At 42.6% G+C, this 18,883-nt stretch overlaps 4 protein-coding genes across 4 annotated transcripts; all 4 read right to left on the bottom strand.

Moving 5' to 3' along the window:
• Positions 1-973: 973 nt before the first annotated feature.
• On the bottom strand, positions 974-4,430 carry LOC100831360 (prefoldin subunit 1). Its single transcript, XM_003574900.4, has 6 exons — positions 4,260-4,430; positions 4,069-4,122; positions 2,422-2,527; positions 1,674-1,680; positions 1,482-1,566; positions 974-1,378 (listed from the first exon to the last, which is right to left on the bottom strand). The coding sequence occupies exons 1-6, from the start codon at positions 4,281-4,283 to the stop codon at positions 1,265-1,267; spliced, it is 390 nt and encodes a 129-aa protein (XP_003574948.1). The 5' UTR covers positions 4,284-4,430; the 3' UTR covers positions 974-1,264.
• Positions 4,431-9,135: 4,705 nt separating this feature from the next.
• On the bottom strand, positions 9,136-10,384 carry LOC100837795 (expansin-A32). Its single transcript, XM_003572462.4, has 2 exons — positions 9,670-10,384; positions 9,136-9,587 (listed from the first exon to the last, which is right to left on the bottom strand). The coding sequence occupies exons 1-2, from the start codon at positions 10,167-10,169 to the stop codon at positions 9,275-9,277; spliced, it is 813 nt and encodes a 270-aa protein (XP_003572510.1). The 5' UTR covers positions 10,170-10,384; the 3' UTR covers positions 9,136-9,274.
• A 146-nt stretch (positions 10,385-10,530) lies between these two features.
• On the bottom strand, positions 10,531-13,218 carry LOC100831056 (superoxide dismutase [Cu-Zn], chloroplastic). Its single transcript, XM_003574899.4, has 8 exons — positions 12,899-13,218; positions 12,381-12,442; positions 12,251-12,290; positions 11,816-11,911; positions 11,639-11,670; positions 11,481-11,556; positions 11,352-11,405; positions 10,531-10,839 (listed from the first exon to the last, which is right to left on the bottom strand). The coding sequence occupies exons 1-8, from the start codon at positions 13,125-13,127 to the stop codon at positions 10,814-10,816; spliced, it is 615 nt and encodes a 204-aa protein (XP_003574947.1). The 5' UTR covers positions 13,128-13,218; the 3' UTR covers positions 10,531-10,813.
• Positions 13,219-13,596: 378 nt separating this feature from the next.
• On the bottom strand, positions 13,597-16,006 carry LOC100830752 (40S ribosomal protein S10-1). Its single transcript, XM_003574898.4, has 5 exons — positions 15,849-16,006; positions 15,711-15,759; positions 15,076-15,358; positions 14,394-14,529; positions 13,597-13,911 (listed from the first exon to the last, which is right to left on the bottom strand). Exons 1-5 carry the CDS (start codon positions 15,849-15,851, stop codon positions 13,831-13,833), a joined length of 552 nt encoding a protein of 183 aa, XP_003574946.1. The 5' UTR covers positions 15,852-16,006; the 3' UTR covers positions 13,597-13,830.
• Positions 16,007-18,883: the final 2,877 nt, after the last annotated feature.

Raw genomic sequence — 18,883 nt, 5'->3', positions numbered from 1 at the left:
TTTTCTTTTCTTTTTTCGAAAAGCAGGTTGAAACCCCCGAACTCTACGTCAAAAAAGATGCACAAAACCAAATTTATTGATTTATTTAAAAAGGTTTGGCAAAAACAAATATGTCAATCGAAGATCCGAAAGTCACCAAGCTATACCTACTAAACGTCCGAACTTATCGGAGCCGCATGCCCAGACCGCACACCAACACCCCACATCAAAATCAGGAGGCCACGAAGACAAACCAGACCAGCTACTTCCTAGCGTGCACCTAATGCGCACGCTCCAGAGTCATCTCGCATCCGTTTTCCATGAACCCCATCTTTAGGAGGGAGGCGTAGCTGTGGTTGAAAACGGTGAAGTAGCGATAGTCGGGCTCGTCGATGGGCCCTAAGCCCTCGAGCGCTTCTACAACGAAGGGAGCACAAGATGCGGTCTCTGCGGCGGCGAAGGGCGATAGTCGGGCTCGTCAATGGGCCCTAAGCCCTCAAGCGCTTCTACGATGGAGGGAGCACGAGATGCAGTCTGCGGCGGCAAAGGGCGCTCAGGAGGGGAGACAGCGGAGGGAGTGGAGGCGGTATGTGCGGCCACCAGAGGATGCCACGCCAACGTAGTGAATCGACAAGGGGAATGGGGAAAAGGCGGAGCGACAGCAAGCTTACGACGTTTTTCCATCTCATTTTCGGGTGATACTTCACACATTCCAAAATAGAGTATCAAGGAGCAGCACGTAATTTGAGCCCTTGAATCAAACAAAATGAACGCCCCTAATTAATTTCAAGGTACAGTAAAGGAGCTCACATCATCAACCATTGTGAAAAGCAGTATATCACAGCTTGCTAAAACACGCCGCCCCCCTATTATTTGTACTCCGTAGATAGCATGTTATGGTAATTCAAATGGTTTAATTTCTTTATTATTTTAACTTTCTTGTTCTGTCAGAATCGCCCACCCGATTTCAAACTTCAGAAGGAAGATAGTCGACTTCTGAAATCTTCAGCACTTCTGTTGGCAGGCTCTTCTTTTGTTTACATAGCAAGACACTAGCCCGATGGACAAAAATGGCAATTTAACATCAAGCCAACGGATTCCACACCAGAAACATCACACTTTCCACGCCATGATACTGGAAAGCGACTGTAATTCTTCAGCTACAGCACGAATTTGGTTAAAGTGAAGCAAGCCTCCCAAGGGGCATCTTGAAAAGGGTAAAAGCGCTGTTGAGTCGACATAACATCTCATCCAGAACCAAATTCAGAAAGCCAGAAACAACAAATTACTGAACAGTCATTGAGAGAATCTGGCGCATGAGCCCAGGGTCCTGCTGAAGTAGCTCCCTAATGTTGTTCTCCACTTCTGCCAGCTGTTTCTCAAGATATTCTTCCGAAGTCTGACCACATGATAAAACCAATATTAGTGAGGAATCCAGCCATTCTCCATTGAAATTTTGACACCTCCAGATAACTTCTACAATTCTAGCCTGTCGACCATACCTGCATCGATGCTATTGCAGTCTCACTGTCGTTTAGCTTCTGCTCTTGCTCATTCATAAGAACTGATCTTGGCTCCAAAATAAACCTAGAAGTAAATTTAAGTAAGAAATATGGTATTGTAACTACAGTATACCATACAAGAGCAGGAAATTGGCTCTCCGTGGTAAAAGCTCATCTTCCTGATTTACTTACACTTTTCCTGCAAACAATGGATAATCCATCAAAACCAATAGGAAGCCATCTATTGACTAAAATTCGGATGATTGCATTATTTGATGTGCAATGATTAAAGTCATCTTGATGTTTGGAAAGGAAAACATACAAAAGGAATTTAGTCACCAAAACAGAATGTTCGTTAGGCGAACACAGATGGTAACATCAAACCAGTATTTGTCTTTTCTTGGGGAAAAAACAGTATATCAAGGAATTGAATCAACGACAACTGACAAACCTACAGGAAAATTCTCCATATCAAAAACTACCCCTATACACTTGTTACCACTGATTCAAAAGTAAGCTACAAACTGCAATGATGGCAAAGGACAGATTTCTAGTACTTCTATGCTTCTGGCCAGCATAATAAGGTGTATTCCACATTTCTGTACTTAGATGAAGCACAACATTTCTGAGTGCATGGCTTCATGGTATTGCTATGCCCTGAGTAACCGAAGACTCAGCTAAGTCAGAGCAAATGATCTAAGCTTGGACAACCATTAGATGACTGTAGACAGTGATGCCAACTGAACACCTGGTTCCACCATAAAGAACTAGTACTACACATATGTATGGACATTTTTGGCCACATGTTTGGCAAAGAAGGCATTGGTTTTCAACACACTTCCAGCAAAAGCGGCAAAAAAAGTTTGAGAACAAAAAAGACAAACAACTTGGCTCCATATAGCAAAACAAGATCATACAGCAAAAGAAAAAACTTTCTTACCAATCGTCTTGTACGTGTTTGTATCATCTGGCAATTGGCGGAGTTCCTCTAGTGTAAGGTAAGCACGCTTCTTTTCGCTCTCTTTAGAACGGGTTTGTGCTTGTAACTGATGAAATGAAAGATTGTTTATAAGACATGTGTTTCAGGAAATCTTTGGCAACCATATAGGCTAGAATTACTATAGGAGACAGAGACATCCATTGCACATGGATATCCACAATAAAGTAAGAACCCAAACAAGATAACAAAAATCATCCAAGTTTAAATGTGCCCACGTGTACAAGGACCATAACAAACAAATATTGTCATGACCTTACTAACAACAAACAACTAAAATCTATTTAAGCAGTCTAATTAGGCATCAGCTCCCTTTGAATCCCAACAAGATTAAAATTATTTATCTGCATTATGGCATGCGCATTTTGTACTGACTACAGGGACCAAAAGAATGTGAAAGATTTGGTACGATTATGCACAGCAAACGGCTCAATCTATTCCAGAAATCTAAATAACAACTTCTTATTCAACTGGTGTTTTGAACGCAAGAAAAAAATATCACACTATGTCCTACATCAATAAGGGACAAAAGGATGATCTACAAGATCCATGGCCAATATATGTGCCAAGAAATGCACCAGTACTCCAGTAATAGCATGTACGCAAAGTGCCAACTACATGGCAAGAAATAGGTTACTGTGACTGTGAGCAAACCAATTTGTATGGTTCAGATCATAATGTCATGCACTAACAAAAATCAACATTCGGTTAGGTAAATCACAGACGCCAAAACTGGGAGTTGAAGTGGCACACATCTTCAGCTAATTTATTGTTCATTGAGACTCAGTCTGAAATTATAGAACCTTGTTACCAAGACATCTCTGGTACTCTTTTATCTAGGAATGCGTCAAAGCTGATCAGAAATCCTGATGGAAACAATGGACCGCTAATCCTGATGCGTCAAAGCTGATCGGAATGATGATGCACAATATAGATAGACCCATGTGCTTTTAATATCTTCTCCCCATTGGATTAGATGGGGCTTCCTTAAACTGTCTTTCGAATACATCATTGGCAAATTATGAATGTACATATATGTTCACTCTTTAATTAATCTATTTGAAATTACAATATAGATGAATGAATTCGCATCAATGGAACTACAATTTGGTAGAAAACTGAAAGGCTAAATTATCAGTTTTAGTTCACACTAAGCTATCCTGAGAGTTCAGCGCTTAATTTTGCACATACTACACAGACGCAATTCATTAGTAGTTTTACAACAACATGAAAGAATCTGGAAATTTTATGGACATTTGCTGGGCGACGGGTAATGCAGTGAAACACGGCTTACTTAAGTAAGAGTCAATAGCTAACTGATGAGTCAGCTCAATAAAATCAAAGCTTCAAACTTTGTGAATATAATCACAATCAAGGAATGGGCACCGGTGCTGTCGGAACAACCACCAGATTCCACTTGCAGTGGCACACGAACCTAGCATGTGAGTTCCCATACACTAGAAAAAATAAGACCCAGGGCACTGAATAAGCTTTCAAGGTGAGAAACGACAAATTTAGACGGCGCTAGCTACAGAGACGAATGGGAAAGGGGGGCTCTGTTAAAAAAAACGAATGGGGATGAATTCTGACCTGCTTGATCTTCCCTTTGGTTTCGATCATCCGGGCCTGCAGCTCCACGAAAGCCTGAAACCACGTAAAGAGGGTTAGAAGTTGGAACCTGGCGGCGAGAGATCAGCCAAGAAAACTTTTGTTTTTGACCAAATCAGCCAAGAAAACTTAGCAATAACACGCCCACACCGGGGAGATTCGAGGCCACTTACCGCTCTGTTGACTTCGTCCGCCATGGAAGGGGATGGAGCGATGTGGCGAACCCTAGAGAGCTCGAGTCGAACCGAGAGGAGAGGAGATCAGGACAGGATGCGGAGAGTGGAGAGACGGCGGCGATGCGGCGCTGTGCGGTATCGCCCAGGTTTTTTATTTTGTTTTTGAGGGCAGGATCGCCCAGGTACGACGGGACGGGAGGGACACGTCAAATTCGCTACCCGGCCCGGATTAAGGCCCGGCCTATCTTTTCGAGTTCGGCTTCAGGCCCAATTTCTAGGCCTCCAAAAGGACAAATGATATTCTGGACGATACAAGCCCATTTTTATGCGAGTGATGAGTGAAAGGTATCTACCGCCATTAAACTAGGTGGCGAAGTCCCCCTAAAAAAAAAACTAGATGGCTAAGTCCAATTTAGTCTTCGAATTTGTAAAGTGTTCGTCTGAGTAGTCGAACTTGCATTATACATTATATGATCCTTATAACGTACTCTCTCCATTTTACAAAGGTTGGCGTATTTTGTTTTGTTAAGATAAGACTTTCACCAATGATAATTGTATTAATATGTGTTTTTACATACATGAAATTTATATCAATAGATTCGTCTTTAAAAGTTCTTTCTAATAATCATGATTTTATATGATATAAGTTACATATTAATAGTGTAATTCTTGGTCAAATTCTTGTCTTAGAGAAACAAAATACGTCAATCTTTGTGAAATGGAGGGAGTATTTTTCATGTTCTGACAACCCGACACCACCTGTCAGGTCTTATTTGATGACTCAGCATTACACATTTTTTGTCGATAACCCCTCACCAAAAAATGTCAACGTTGAGCCAGCAAATAGGAGGTTGAGGGGGTTATCTACAAAAATGCACAACGATGAGTCAACAAATATAACCTGACAGGTGGGGTGGGGGCTGCCAGAACGAGGAATACGGTATAAGGATCGTATGTCAACTTATAATGCAAGTTAGGACTCAAACATGCACATTGCAAGTTTGAGAACTAAATTGAACTTTTCCACCAAGTTCAATGGATGTGGGTGACTTTTACACTTTTCATGTTGTGTCACACTGTCACTTATCCTTACTGCACAATATTTACACAACTACCTTGAAAAATAATAACCTCCATTCTAAATATGAGGTGTTAGTTTGACTGAGTTTACTAAAGATATCGTAATCTACAATGCCAAAAAAGTATACAATAGAGATATATATCATGACAGATTTAATAAAACTAATATAGAGTTATAGATGTTGGTTCTATAAATGAGGTCAAACTTTAAGAAATTTGACTCAAGACAAAGCTAAGAATATCTGATATTGAGCAATGGAGGGAGCATTTGTTACACACACAAAATAACTTATTTCTTAAACTTGAAGATTGGTGTCTTCTTTTATAACAAAAAGAAACCGATCTGCCCGTTTTTGTGAGAAACATAAGCCTTTATTGAACATTCATTTCAAAAACATCTGCCACCAAACCTCCAAATCGATCTCATTATTCACTGATAAAAACGAGACCAATCATTCGGCTTGTTGTACAAGAAGTGTGAGCTTTCACTAAATATTCGTTCGAGAAACATCTATGCTCCTCAGAGTTGAGATGTGATTTTTTGGACCAAGGAGAAACAGCTCCGAATTCATTTTGTGTGTCGTAAAGATAGATATGATATTCCTGTTCCTGCCCCATTCTTGTGGTTCCATGAGAAAGACCCAAATGATTTATTATTATATTAATGCTTCTTACAACATGTTTAACATAACAATGTTGTAATTTAGCCTTCTATGGCAGCTGCTCTTAAATCTTGCATGAGAAGTCTACCTTAGTGCATAGTTTTGTATATTCCATGCAGGTCTTTCTGTAGTCTCCTTGTAAACACCTGTATGGTTCTTTTTGTAGGGAACTTCATTACAATTTTTGGTCAAAATAATGTTATAATCTAGCCTTGAAAATTTCAGTTGTCTTTTCTTGACCAAGTCACCACTCGTGAAGCCCTCCCAATTGCCACCTCCTTTCCATATCGCACCTACCATCTCGGTTTCAGTCCCCGTGCTACCATAGCTACCACCGACCCTCTCCCTCCCTCTCCCTCTCCCTCTCTCTCTCTCTCTCTCTCTCTCTCTCTCTCCAAGACCTCTTTCGAATGGCCCAACGTGGTATGTAGGGCATCAGTTCCTACTTCCACCCTTCCTTCGTACTTGTGATCACTTTACTGATTTGTATGGTGTCAATATTTGTTTCCCTAGCTTCTTCTCCTTCCTATTAGCACCCAATTTTTGTTAATCATCCATCATAGTTGTTGGTGTTAGCCCTTGCCCTCGGTTGGTCTCTCACTTGCTAGGTGGAAGAAGACAGGAACAACACAAGAGTTTGCACCTTGTAACACAGTTTTACGGCTTTTCTGTTTCTCCTCTTTTGTTCAGCTCAAACGAGCATGCATACCAAAACTTGTGGATCATGCGCACGCTAAGAACTTTACGGATCACGCCATCCCACGATCTAACCCAAGCATGCGCTCAACAACCTATAGCTACGGATCGAGCCGAACAGAACTCGAGTTCAATCCTAACATAAAAGTGTTTTTGCAAGATAAATATTTAAATTTATCCTCTATGGCAGTTTAAGTGCGGGGCTTGTCAGTATACCATTGTATACAAATTAAACTGATATTGAAGTTCCCCAAGCTGTGCTTTCCGATACTGTATTTGAAGCAGTTCTCCGAATTCCTTATGATATGCAACTGAAACAAGTTCTTGCTAATGGGAAAAAGGGAGGGTTAAATGTGGGTGATGTTCTTATTTTGCCCAAGGGATTCGAATTAGCGCCGCCCGACCGTATTTCCCCTGAGTTGAAAGAAAAGATAGGAAATCTCTCTTTTCAGAGTTATCGTCCCAGAAAAAAATATTCTTTTGATAGGCCCTGTTCCCGGTAAGAAATATAGTGAAATTGTCTTTCTCATTCTTTCCATGTTTGCTTATCAACGATTTACACTATTCCTCTTTCCATGTATTTTTTGTATTGCGCCTATATATCTGACTGAGACGATTGCAAGGTTCTGGAAGAATTTCAATTAATTTTTATATGCGATATGTATACTCGTAGAACACCTTCGATTAAGCTAATCAAACATTCCATGATCATCTTTATAAATCAGGTCATCACGGGGTTATGCAGCCAAACAAATAACACAAATGCAAGGGACACATGTTTTAACTTGGAAAACCCAAATCGGGTAAAAACCACGGTGGTCCGGAGGCCAAATCCACTATACGATGATTGTTTACATGCAACTGATGTTACCACATTTATTTTCCGTCCACCTGACATCATGTTCATAACCAATCTGGACATGGTTTTGAAAGGTAGTGATGTTGGCACTTAATACCCAGTAGATGGCCATGTAACGTCACATGCACGCGTACGTACGTGTTGCTGCCATAAGGAGGCTGATGCTTGTAGCTCTGTAGCTCTTCACAAGTTTTGACACGGTGGCTACATATATGACATGCAAGCTTCAAGGTTGTAACCTATCACTTTCAAATGCGAGTCGACGGCACCCTCACGAGATTGCAGACGAGGCGACCACGGAAAGTGTATAAGATAGTCTGGAAGCTTAAACTCCCAGCCAAAATTAAAGTTTTTCTGTGGTTGGTTTTGTGAGGCAGGATTCTGACCAAAGATAATTTGAGCAAACGTGGATGGCCAGGTGATACTCACTGTATGTTTTGTGCATGTGATGAGACTATGGACCATTTTGTTCTCTGTGTGTCCTCTGGCCAATTTCCTGTGGAGTATGTTACAAATTACCTTTGACACGGCTCCACCTCCCAGATCCATGGATCAGTTGGGGGCGTGGATGGGCTAGTTCAAAGGTGTTGACTTGGGGGCTGCTAAGATTTTCATGGCAGCTTTGTTTTGGACCTTGTGGAAGACGCGTAATAGAGCTTGTTTTGATCATATCATGCCTGCTGATCCTATTAGTGTGGTTTTCCATTTATGTCATTGGATTGATTATTGGTGTGAATTGCAGAAAACAAATCTTCAAAGGGCACCGGAGTTAGGAACTGAGAAGCTGCGGAGAGTTGCTGGGGAAATCTTCACTCGAAGACATGGATGGGCACCTGCTGGAAGGCGGAACCTGACCACCTGATCTCTCTCCAGTCTCTGTTTCATGATGTTGCCAGGGCAGATCGACGTTTTGCCTGGACAGAACTCCATTTAGAGTTCATTGTCGTGTGTTAGCTCTATCGCGGGTGACGATGTGTAGCTACTCCTTTTCGGTTTAATCTTTTGTATTTTGGTGCATGCTGTCTCGGTCTATAGGCTGTGATATGCAGGTATTGTTTTGCAATAGACGGCTTTTATCTAAGCGCGGAACAACTGTAAACCTATATATGACTTTGTTAAGGAAGCTGGGGGAAACCCTTTTTTCAAAAAAAAAAACTAATGTAAAAATGTGAAAAGACATATATGTCATTCCCTAATACTCCGCTGAGGCTGGGTTGAGTACTAGGCACGGAAGAATTGGCCTCAAAGAATTGGATATCCCTGTCCCATCCATCCCTATCCAGGCAACCAAACGCACCTTAGTTCTTGTCCTACTGACTATTTGTTTGTCCCCTTTCAGTTTGATTCACTGCGATGTATGAACGTCTCCAGTTCCAAGTAATTCAGGTTTTCAGGACGTGGACGATTGGATGCTCGGGCCCTTAGGCCTTAGGGTCTCTCTATGGACACCGTTTCTCAAATATATATTGATCCCAGTATTTCAAATCTGCAATATATATATATATACATACGCAGATGGAGGCAACATGACACCTAGCTTTCATTCAGCTTGTTTCTTCCTGTACGCCTCGTTCGATTTGCAACATGATTCGATCGATCATATCGACCACATGCAGTGGAGAATGAAAGCATCATCAAATTTACACACGGTCTCGGTAAATGGTTGTCAATGGCCGGCGACGGCAGAAGAAGGGGTATAGTAGGGTTAGGGTTAGCTAGTGGAAGTTCTTGGTTGCCCGGTAGGTGACGCCGAACTGCCAGTCGCGGGGGAGCACGTGCCAGGAGGTGGCCTTGCGGTGGTCGCTGGTCATCACGCGGAACGTGAGTGACTCGCCGACGAGGATCTCCCCGGTCTGCCACACCTGGCCCCAGTTCCGCGTCAACGGGGTCCACTTGACTCGGTCGTCCCCCTTGACCGTCACCGCTACCACGTCCCCCGCCCCGCCCACGTTTGTCACCGTCACCATGTTGAAGTACTTGTTCCCCGTGATGGTGTACCGGATCCCGCCCTGCTTCAAACAGCTCACCCTGCATGCAGGACATTTATTCATCGAGTTCCATGCACCCGCAACAAGTTAAGAGGCGTGTATATGTATGTTTGGTCACCTACCGGCGGTAGGAGATGGGCACAATGCCGGCCTTCTCCTCGGCGATCTGGAGGAATGCGGGCATGGTGAGGTCAAAGTGCTCGCGCGGCGGGTTGCACCACCCGCCGTTGTCGCCCGACTGCTGGTAGTTTGGGGGGCACAGGTTCGTCGCCGTCACCACCAACGGCGGCGCCCCGGGCTTGCACCACTTAGGGCTCTCCGTGCACCTCACCTCATAGCACGCCCCGCACGTTGCGCCGCCGTTGAACATGGCCGTGCTCAACGCCACCGTCTGCAGGCCGTACCCTTCCGCCACCGTGTCCTTGTACCCGCACGCGCCGGCCCGCGTTCCGGTCCCATCGTGGTCGCCATAGAAGGTGGCGTGCGCTGGCCGCCACGGGCCCTCCATGAACTTGCCGTGGTTGTGGTGCACCCTTGCCTCGCCGGGGGCGGCAACATTGCTCGCCGCCGAGGCGAGCAGCACCAGGACGACGACGAGGAGAGGCGCCCACCAACCAGACATGAATGAATGAATCAACAGCTAATTAAAATGATACAGACTAACGATTTATTAATTACTAGCTAAGTTTTCTGATGCACTCGTGCAGGGGATCAATTTTATTTGCTTATGTATGCCGATAAAAACTGCAAGCCCTCAAGCCATTTTTAGCTTGTGGATCTGAGCATGCAATGCTGTTAGAGCTTTGGAGCAATTTCAGGACCACCTTCCAATACACAATCTTCTGCAGTTTTAGAAAGAGTCACAGCAAACGCCGGCCTCTGTAATAGTATCCTCCTTGAAATAATCAGGAACAATGATGATATATTATGCTTATGATAGCTCGGAAAAAATAATCAAAACAAAGATAAGATATATCCACAAGTACATCAAACAAGATAGCGCTATAAGCATTTTATTTTATCTGACAGATTGTAGTACATAGAAAATCTCAAGTTCATGCTTCTTGGATCAACAAGGGCATGCCAAAATACTTATTTGCTCGACTGAACTTTACACTGCGATACAAACGATCAACAGAAGCCATTAAGCATCAGAGGTGTGAGGTCCAGGGAATACGAGAAACACGTTGCTCGAAGCTCGACTCAAGGCAAAAAAAAAAAGGTAGCATGGATGCTACAGGGACACTAGAGCTGCAATCTGGAGATCTACAACGGAGTCAGGCCAACAACACCTGCACAGAGAACACAGTGATGTACTTCCGCGGCTATTATGCTCTTGAAACATTAGACAGAACAAAGCTACATCAATTGGTAATTACTGAAGAATTGCAAACACTGCACACGAGCAATTTATGTAAAACAACTACCGTGCTTTGCTTATACATCCTGCAAATACAGTGAACTGATGCAGAGGCTTTTGCCCTTCCGTTATCTAAACACGATGAACGAAGATTCTGCCCAAAACTTTTATTTATCACTTGTCCAAATAGACATGTGTTTATCTTGTAGCAATTTCAATATTTGATGACTCGTACAGATGGCAGTATACAACTTATTTACTACTACTCATTTAGACTTCTGACCAACAGGCAACAGCAGGAGAGATCAATTATAAATAATGTGCTATGTGATGTTCACGTATTGTGAATAACTGACACCGATATATTTCAATACAAATTTTCATCTATAATCAAGCAACATCACTAGCACATTCATGAAGTAAGAAATGTAGCAGACAACATACCACATGCTAGCCGTCCACCAGCATTTCCAGTACTGAGGCTGAGCTCATGCCCCCCTATAAAGAAAGAATTAAGAATGAAGCATATGAACGGAAGAGGGGAATGTGTCAAACAGGTAGAACAAGGCACACCTTTTCCCAAATCATCTTCAAGCTCATGAACAACAAATGCTCTCCCAACGACAGCATTTGGACCGCTCAAAGGAATCTGTGTGCAAGAAATCAATAAAACTTGGTAAACTAAAACTAACATGGCAACTTATGTTAAGAGCAAGATGTTTTAACTTTACCTGGCTATCGACAATGGTTGTCTCAGCTATGCCTGTATCACCACCATTAAAAACACACAACCCATAAAATAAGTCAATGTCCAACAAGATGGATTAAGGAAACAAACATCAAATGATCAGAAGCGTGCTACTGTTTTTTTAGGGAGAAATCATACTACTGATTGTTGCAGGTTATACCTTCAGCATTGGCAACAATGTTTCCCAGGTCACCCGCATGACGGACTTCATCCCCTGGTGCACCATGTGTCAGGCCATTTGGGTTAAAGTGTGGTCCTGTAAGATAACAAAAAAATGCTTTGTGAGTGAATGAGATTTAAAGGGGGGGGGAATGGTATGTTAAAAAAACTAGACAATTCAAAAAAAAATTCTTCTGTAAGTACGATAGAGTATTCGTTCCCTTTCTTTGGGTGAAGAATCAAAAAAAGAAAGGGTAGCATAACTTGAGAAACATATACGCATGGGAAAGTTTAAAAACAAATATGTAGATGAGCAAGTAAAAGAAAAGAACAAGATATACATGGGAATCTGATGATGGTTACAGCAGAAATGTAAACCATGATTAATTAGCAGCCAGTATCCACACACATAATTGAGTCTGATTGGAAAATGAACCTGTTGAGATGCACCCATTAGTCGTGTCGCCAAACTCATGCTGCAAAATGAACAATCATGTCATTCATTCTTAAAAATAATAATCAAGAAATGCAAATTCAGATGGAGCTACTCAAAGCACAAGACTCACGAGGTGGAAGCCGTGAAGTCCAGGAGTAAGCCCAGTGATACGGACGTTAACCGACGTAGGACCTGCAATGGAAGAGCAATTATAGCCTAGAGGAGAAACATACATTCTGAACTGCATTTTCTGTAAAACGTCAATGCATTGCTCCTAATCATGCAAAATGTTGGTGTGTGTGGTGAAGAAACCTTGGGGCGTTACAGGCTTACAGCCAGTTTGAGAGCTAGTAAAAGGTACTGTACTACTCCACTGCTTAAGAAACTACGTAGCAGCTAAGATTAAGTCCGATGCGCCGTAAAGGTAAAATCGGGACAGCAGTAGTCGTAGTGAAAGCAGAATTGTTTATGGTTAAGCTTGCAAGAACCAATCTAGTGTAAAGAACAGAGCAGGCGAACTCGTGGTGTTCAACAGGTGACCGAGGAAGCTTGTGGAGGGTCAGCAGGTAGTAGCTATCACTAGTGAAGAGGCAGAGAGGAGTAGTCAAGGGAGGGAGGAAACAATCAAGCGCGGGCAGGCACACGCACCGTCGTCTTCCTGGGTGAGCGTGACGACGCCCTCGACCTGGGAGGTGCCCTTGAGCACGGCGACGGCCTTCTTGGTGGCGTCGGCGACGACGAGCGTCCTCCTGCCCGCGGAGACGAGGCGGAGCGGGTGGAAAGGGCGGGCAGAGGACGGGGCCGCCTGGAAGAGCGACGTAGGGGCGGTCGCGGCGGAGAGGAGGGTGGTCTGCGCGGCGGCGGTGACGGAGGCCATGGCGGTCGTCGGCGGCGGAGCGGAAGGTAAAGAAGGCTTTTTGGCGATGGGTAGGTGGCGATAAGGTGGGCTCGGGCCGCGCCACAGGCGTAAGGCTTGTATTTATTTACTTGTTGCTACATCATCATTAGGTACATTTGTTTGTATTTTTGTCCCCACATACTCCATTTCTCCAGAACCCTCCTATCTTGGATCCCAATTCAAACTTTTTTCTTTTTCATCTTTTGCTCTCTTACGAGCTTGGAAGTATGCTTTTTTTATGATCCAGCCAATCTAACTCCTTCACAATTGCATTTTACTCCAAATTTAGCAAATTTCAGCGAATCGGCTTACACATTTCCAGGAGCAACTTGCCCAAAGACTTCTGAGTTCTGAATTCGTATAATAAACCCATTTTTTATGGACAAGACGCATCCATCGACAGTAACGCAGGGCGTGCACATGCTATATGCGTAGAAAACGAAGCTTGTTAAGATCGCAGAACCCAGAGAGCCATTCTCACGACAATGGAGAAAAAACATGATTTAAATAACAAGCCGCACATTTTTCAGATTCTCAGCTGACTGAATTTCATTTAAAAGAGCTCCGTCTAACAAAGGAACCCGTAAACCATGTCTTAACAACCTCAGCTACCCCTTGCGCATTGGATCTGGAAAGCTATTAGGTATAAATCAGCGCCGCCGCTAGCCCATGTATCCCTTCTTCACTCCATGGAGGATGCCCCAGCACCGAATGCACCGCTGCCACCTCCACCTCCACGGCCAAAGGCAGGTCTGCTACCACCCTGAACAACCATAACAAAACATGGCAACGAATTAGCTCCAAGAAAGGTTACCAATTGACCGCATTATTTGTCACAAGAGGCTAAAGTAGAAACGTGACATAGCAAGTGACTTGAACTCAACAGTAAAAATACGCTACAAGGTTGTAACGAATACAAATTCAATTGCTTATCAACAAACCACAAAAATGAGACTCCTGGGAGAAGCAACATTTCAAAATGTGCAAATGATACGCTGCATCGCAGATCAATAAGGTAGCACAGCAATGTTACAGAAGAAACAGCTCAATATACAATGTGCGGATGGGAAGTATAGTTTGACAAACTTTTCAAAATGTTCCGATTTAAAAACCTAATGATTTCTTGAATGGACTCTGCAAGAAAACTAAAGGCACCAACACAACTAATACACAAGCACACTAAGCAATCTTATGAAATGTATGAACAGTGATGTGGAATGTACGGACAATCTTTGGAGCTCTTACCCTGAAAGATGGCTGGAACTCAGCAGGAGCTCCACCCTTCTCGCCAGCAAAATCACCAGGAGCACCACGTGGGCCTCCCCTGTAACCATCCCTATCAGCGAACCTCGGCCTGTCACCCTCGAAACGAGGTGGGCCCCTGCCAAATATACGACAAAAGTAAGTGACGGCAAATATACCAGTTCTTTGGTGCATACAGAGCCACAAGAAAATATGGCTGAAACAGGAACGGACAAATTGGATATCATTGGGCAATTGCATCTCAGCCTCCCATTGTTAACTTCATGTGCCAGAAAACTACAGCCAGTTTTAACTACACAGCATTCTAGAAGAAATGAAAAGTGAAATGGTACGATTCATGGATACATAAATAATGCAGAAGTAACTCAAAGGTTTGGTTCTCAAAAAAGAAACTACACGCCCATTACAAAATTGGATAGAAGGTGGTGGCAGAGAATTGGTACAGGCCATCATAGCAAGTTTGCAAGTGGGGGATTGCAATAAATAGAACACAGTTGATCGCATAATTTGAATTTGAATTTGGCTAACAGAATGCTGGAGTAGAACCAACGGTCATTGAAATCTATACAGCAATAAGTAAATAAATAGCTAGATGAAGAGGTTCATTCACACAGCAACAGATAGCAACATACTCGAAACAAACAGAAAGATAAAAAAGGCTCACCTGGGGCGATCACCCGGCGGGCCAGAGCCAAAGGGGCGGGATGGGGGCTTAGCAGACTTCTTGAGGGTGTTGGGCACAATCTCAGATGGCAGGTTGAGGAAGGTGCGCAGGAACTCGATGCCGTCATTGGTCAGGTACCAGTAGTAGTGCTGCCACGAGAAGGTCTCCCTGACGTACTCCTTGGACTTGAAGCTCTGCATGAGCTTGATGACCTCCAAGTTGGAGGCATCGACCTGCGGGTGCTTGGCCAGGTTGTAGTCCTTCTTCGCATACAGAACTCCCTCTGCACACATACACATCCAAATGACTCAGTACAAACCTCCCGCCCATCATAAGGAGCAGCCTTCTTTGGGCATATACAATTTCTAAATTTTCTACAGTACTTGGCATGGCACAGATTTTTCTGACATGGCATCCTAACTGTGCATGTTCGAACTGGTATCACGTATAAAATGCTCACAAAGGAGTTCAGTGCTCGAAGAAATCGAACCTAATAAGCCTACACTGGATCAAACTTATAGGACCAGGAAACAGTAACGAAGAGACAGCAGCATCCGGACCGTAACCACGAACCCATCACGAAAAAACAAATGGCCGCAGCAGCAGGGAAGGAGGGAGTGAAGGAGCTCAGTCACCTTGGAAGAGGTACTTGCAGATCTCGCGGCGGTTCTTCTTGGAGATGATCTGCGTCGCGAGAGGGAGACGACGAATTGAAACGGTTAGGGGTGCGTCGCAGAAGAGAATTTGCAGACGTGTAGATGGATTTGACTCACCATGGTGAAGGCCGGAGGCGGGTACGAACGACGGCCGCCGCTGGGGGTGCAGAAACGGGAGGCGGAGGCGCGGAGGCAGGGAGCAAGCAAGAGGATGAAACCCTAGCGGGTTGGTATATATTTGGGCACCATCTGGGCTTCCGTGAGGCTGTAATTCTCGTACTGGGCCTTTTTGTTTTTAAAACGTCTGGGCCTTGCTCTCGGAGTGCTTGTTCGTAGTGACCTAGTGTAGTTCTTTCTTTTTCTTCTTTTGTTTCTTTTTTTAGGGAACTTTTTTTTGTTTTTTTTTTGTTCCAAGCCTGGTCAGGTTTTGTGCTAAAAATAAGGGCCAACCGTAATTGGAGGTATAATATAGAAAATCAATGTGACCCGCCATGATGTTGGCTTTATCCTCTGATCTGGGATTTCTTTTTGAAATAAAATTGTAAGGGAAACCTGACAGTACATTCAATAGGATTTGAACCCAAAATTATGTGGTGAGATTGTAAATCTACTCCCCAACCTCCTTCCTCTTATCTTGGAATTATGTCTACGTATAATCATCCATGTTGGATGATACTTATATTTCTTCAGAAAACACAAATGGCATGAATAATCACTATGCTGATTTGTGAACCATATCTTATTCTCTTAGCATACTACAATGAAGTAAAAAAAAGTAGGAAAATAGAAAAAACCTATCCATTACTATTATCCTAAATCACACGGATGTAGACTAGTCGTTCTCCATGTATCACGCGCAACCTTGCATGCACTCTCGCTCCGAGGGGAAGCAAAGATGCTTGTTATTACAACACCACTGGTTCCCATCTGGTTGGGTGCACCTCACACTGTTTACAATGATTCTGTTACTTCCATCGACATTGGTGCTCGCCACGGTTTCGATTGTACGTCCTAAGGATTAAAAAAACAGATAGATGTGCATTGTGTCACGACATGAATATGATTTTTGGGCATGCAAATGTAAATTGTACAAGGAAAACCGCTAAAAAGATATGTTGTCACTTACCATATATCGGTGAAGGAATGGCCAAACAACTCAGGAGAAGCACGAAAAGTAGTAGGAGACCGTCGTTCTTCATTTGCTTAGCCATATGGTTACGATTAATTTTGATTATGCATCCTCCTCTTACTCCATGGTTCGTATATATAGCATAGTATTAATTATTACCAGTATTAATTTTTAATGGTGATAAGGTTGGTGGGGTATCCAAATATTTGATATTTATTTCCATTCCAAAATACTATAGCTACTGGCGCACCACAAATTAAAAACTAGCTACTGGTTTTCCATTCTACAAGCATTGTCTAAACATTGTTTGTGCAAATTTTTCTTCCAATAGGCGAGACATAAGCAATTTCTAAAAAGTACTCTCTCCGATCCTAAATTGCTGTCGAAATATTACATGTATCTAGATGCTTTTTAAGAATAGATACATTCATATTTGGACAAATTTGAGTCAAGAATTTAGTATCAGAGGAGTAATACCTAAAATTTCTTGGGTTTTGACGAATACCTTTATGGGCATAAATTTTAATAACTGCAAACAATCTCATTTCCTTATTTGGACACAATATACCATGATATCTAATAATTTATTTCCCTCTAAATTCGTCTCATATAAAAAGTTCATGATATGCAACAGCGCGAGACATAAGAAGTTTCTTAAAAAGTAGTACTGAAATCTCTTGGGTTTCGAGGAATAATTTTATGGGCATAAATTTTAATAAATGCAAACAATCTCATTTTCTTATTTCGACACAACATACCACGATATGAAATACCTACACCTAAATTTTTCTCATATAAAAGTATAATGATATGCAACCGCGATCATTTTCTTTCAATAGGAGAGATATAAGAAATTTTCTTTAAAAAAAGTAGTATTGAAATCTCTTGGGTTTTGAGGAATGCTTTTATGGGCATAAATTTTCATGACTACAAAAAAAATCTCATTTCCTTATTTTGATACAATGTACCATGATATGCGTTAATCACATATAAATTGCCTCGTATAAAAAGATCATGATATGCAACAGTGCAATCCTTTTTCTTTTAATAGGCGAGGCATGATAAATTTCTAAATCTCTTGGATTTTGAGGAATATTTTTGTGGGCATACATTTTAATAGCTGCAAACAACCTCATTTCCTTATTTTGATACAATATACCAACCACGACGACGGCCGCCATTGGGGCTTCAGGAACGGGAGGTGGAGGAAGATGGCAAGCGAGAGGGTGAAACCCTAGTGGTTGGTATATATTTGGCACCGCCACCACCTAGGCCTCCCTGAGTGGGTAATTCATACTGGGACTTTTTTAAAAAAAACTTGTGGGCAGCCTTGCTCTCGGAGTGCTTGTGTATAGTGTAGTTTCATTTTTCTTTCTTTGTTAGAAGCAAGGCCCATAAAAGAAACGACGGCCAACCATACAGAGGTATAAAATGGAAAGTCGACGTGACCTGCCGTGATGTTGAATTGTCCCACCAGCTGGTTGCTGTCAGAATTGGACTAGATAATGTCATGAGTCGACTACGACTATCATGTTGTCTTGTTAACTATTGTCTAATCTAGGAATTATGTCCAAGGATAATCATCATAGGCTGTTAACTGTGTTGTTTCTGTGAAAAAAGATATTCCTTGTTGGATGATACTTATATTTCTTCAGAAAACACGAATGAAATGAAGAAGCACTATGCTGATTTGTGAATCATATCTCCTTCTATGTAGCAAGTAAAAACTAATAGGAAAATAAAAACCTATCGGTTACTATTATTTGTTGGCTACATAATTTTGGTCAAACATATACGAACACATTCTAAATCGCGGGGATGTAGAGTGGTCGTTTTTCATGTATCATGAGCAACTTTGCATGCACTCTTGCTCCGAGGGAAAGCAAATATGCATGTTATTACAGCATCACTCGTTCCGTCTTCTGGGTGGGTGCACCTCACACTGTTTATATTGTATCCATTGCTTCCTACATCTTTGGTGCTCCCCACGCTCTCGATTGTCCGCCCTAAAGATTAACAAAAC

The sequence above is a fragment of the Brachypodium distachyon genome, chromosome 3 (genome assembly GCF_000005505.3).
Source record: "Brachypodium distachyon strain Bd21 chromosome 3, Brachypodium_distachyon_v3.0, whole genome shotgun sequence".
NCBI lineage: Eukaryota > Viridiplantae > Streptophyta > Magnoliopsida > Poales > Poaceae > Brachypodium > Brachypodium distachyon.
Note: the sequence above shows the minus strand (reverse complement) of the source record. Positions and strands in the feature narration are given on the sequence as shown.

What these genes read in the sequence shown, in the direction of transcription:
- LOC100837795 (XM_003572462.4), bottom strand. Translation starts at nt 10,169, where the DNA reads ATGTCTGGTTGGTGGGCGCCTCTCCTCGTCGTCGTCCTGGTGCTGCTC. An exon ending in GTGCCCATCTCCTACCGCCG is followed by an intron (nt 9,588 to 9,669) that starts GTAGGTGACCAA and finishes TCCTGCATGCAG; the next exon opens with GGTGAGCTGTTTGAAGCAGG.
- LOC100831360 (XM_003574900.4), bottom strand. Translation starts at nt 4,283, where the DNA reads ATGGCGGACGAAGTCAACAGAGCG. An exon ending in CGGACGAAGTCAACAGAGCG is followed by an intron (nt 4,123 to 4,259) that starts GTAAGTGGCCTC and finishes ACGTGGTTTCAG; the next exon opens with GCTTTCGTGGAGCTGCAGGC. An exon ending in CCAAAGGGAAGATCAAGCAG is followed by an intron (nt 2,528 to 4,068) that starts GTCAGAATTCAT and finishes TCATTTCATCAG; the next exon opens with TTACAAGCACAAACCCGTTC.
- LOC100830752 (XM_003574898.4), bottom strand. An exon ending in CCGCCGGGTGATCGCCCCAG is followed by an intron (nt 14,530 to 15,075) that starts GTGAGCCTTTTT and finishes TATATTTGGCAG; the next exon opens with GGGCCCACCTCGTTTCGAGG. An exon ending in AGTTCCAGCCATCTTTCAGG is followed by an intron (nt 13,912 to 14,393) that starts GTAAGAGCTCCA and finishes ATGGTTGTTCAG; the next exon opens with GGTGGTAGCAGACCTGCCTT.
- LOC100831056 (XM_003574899.4), bottom strand. Translation starts at nt 13,127, where the DNA reads ATGGCCTCCGTCACCGCCGCCGCGCAGACCACCCTCCTCTCCGCCGCG. An exon ending in CATTGTTGCCAATGCTGAAG is followed by an intron (nt 11,671 to 11,815) that starts GTATAACCTGCA and finishes GTGGTGATACAG; the next exon opens with GCATAGCTGAGACAACCATT. An exon ending in TGAAGATGATTTGGGAAAAG is followed by an intron (nt 11,406 to 11,480) that starts GTGTGCCTTGTT and finishes CTTTCTTTATAG; the next exon opens with GGGGGCATGAGCTCAGCCTC.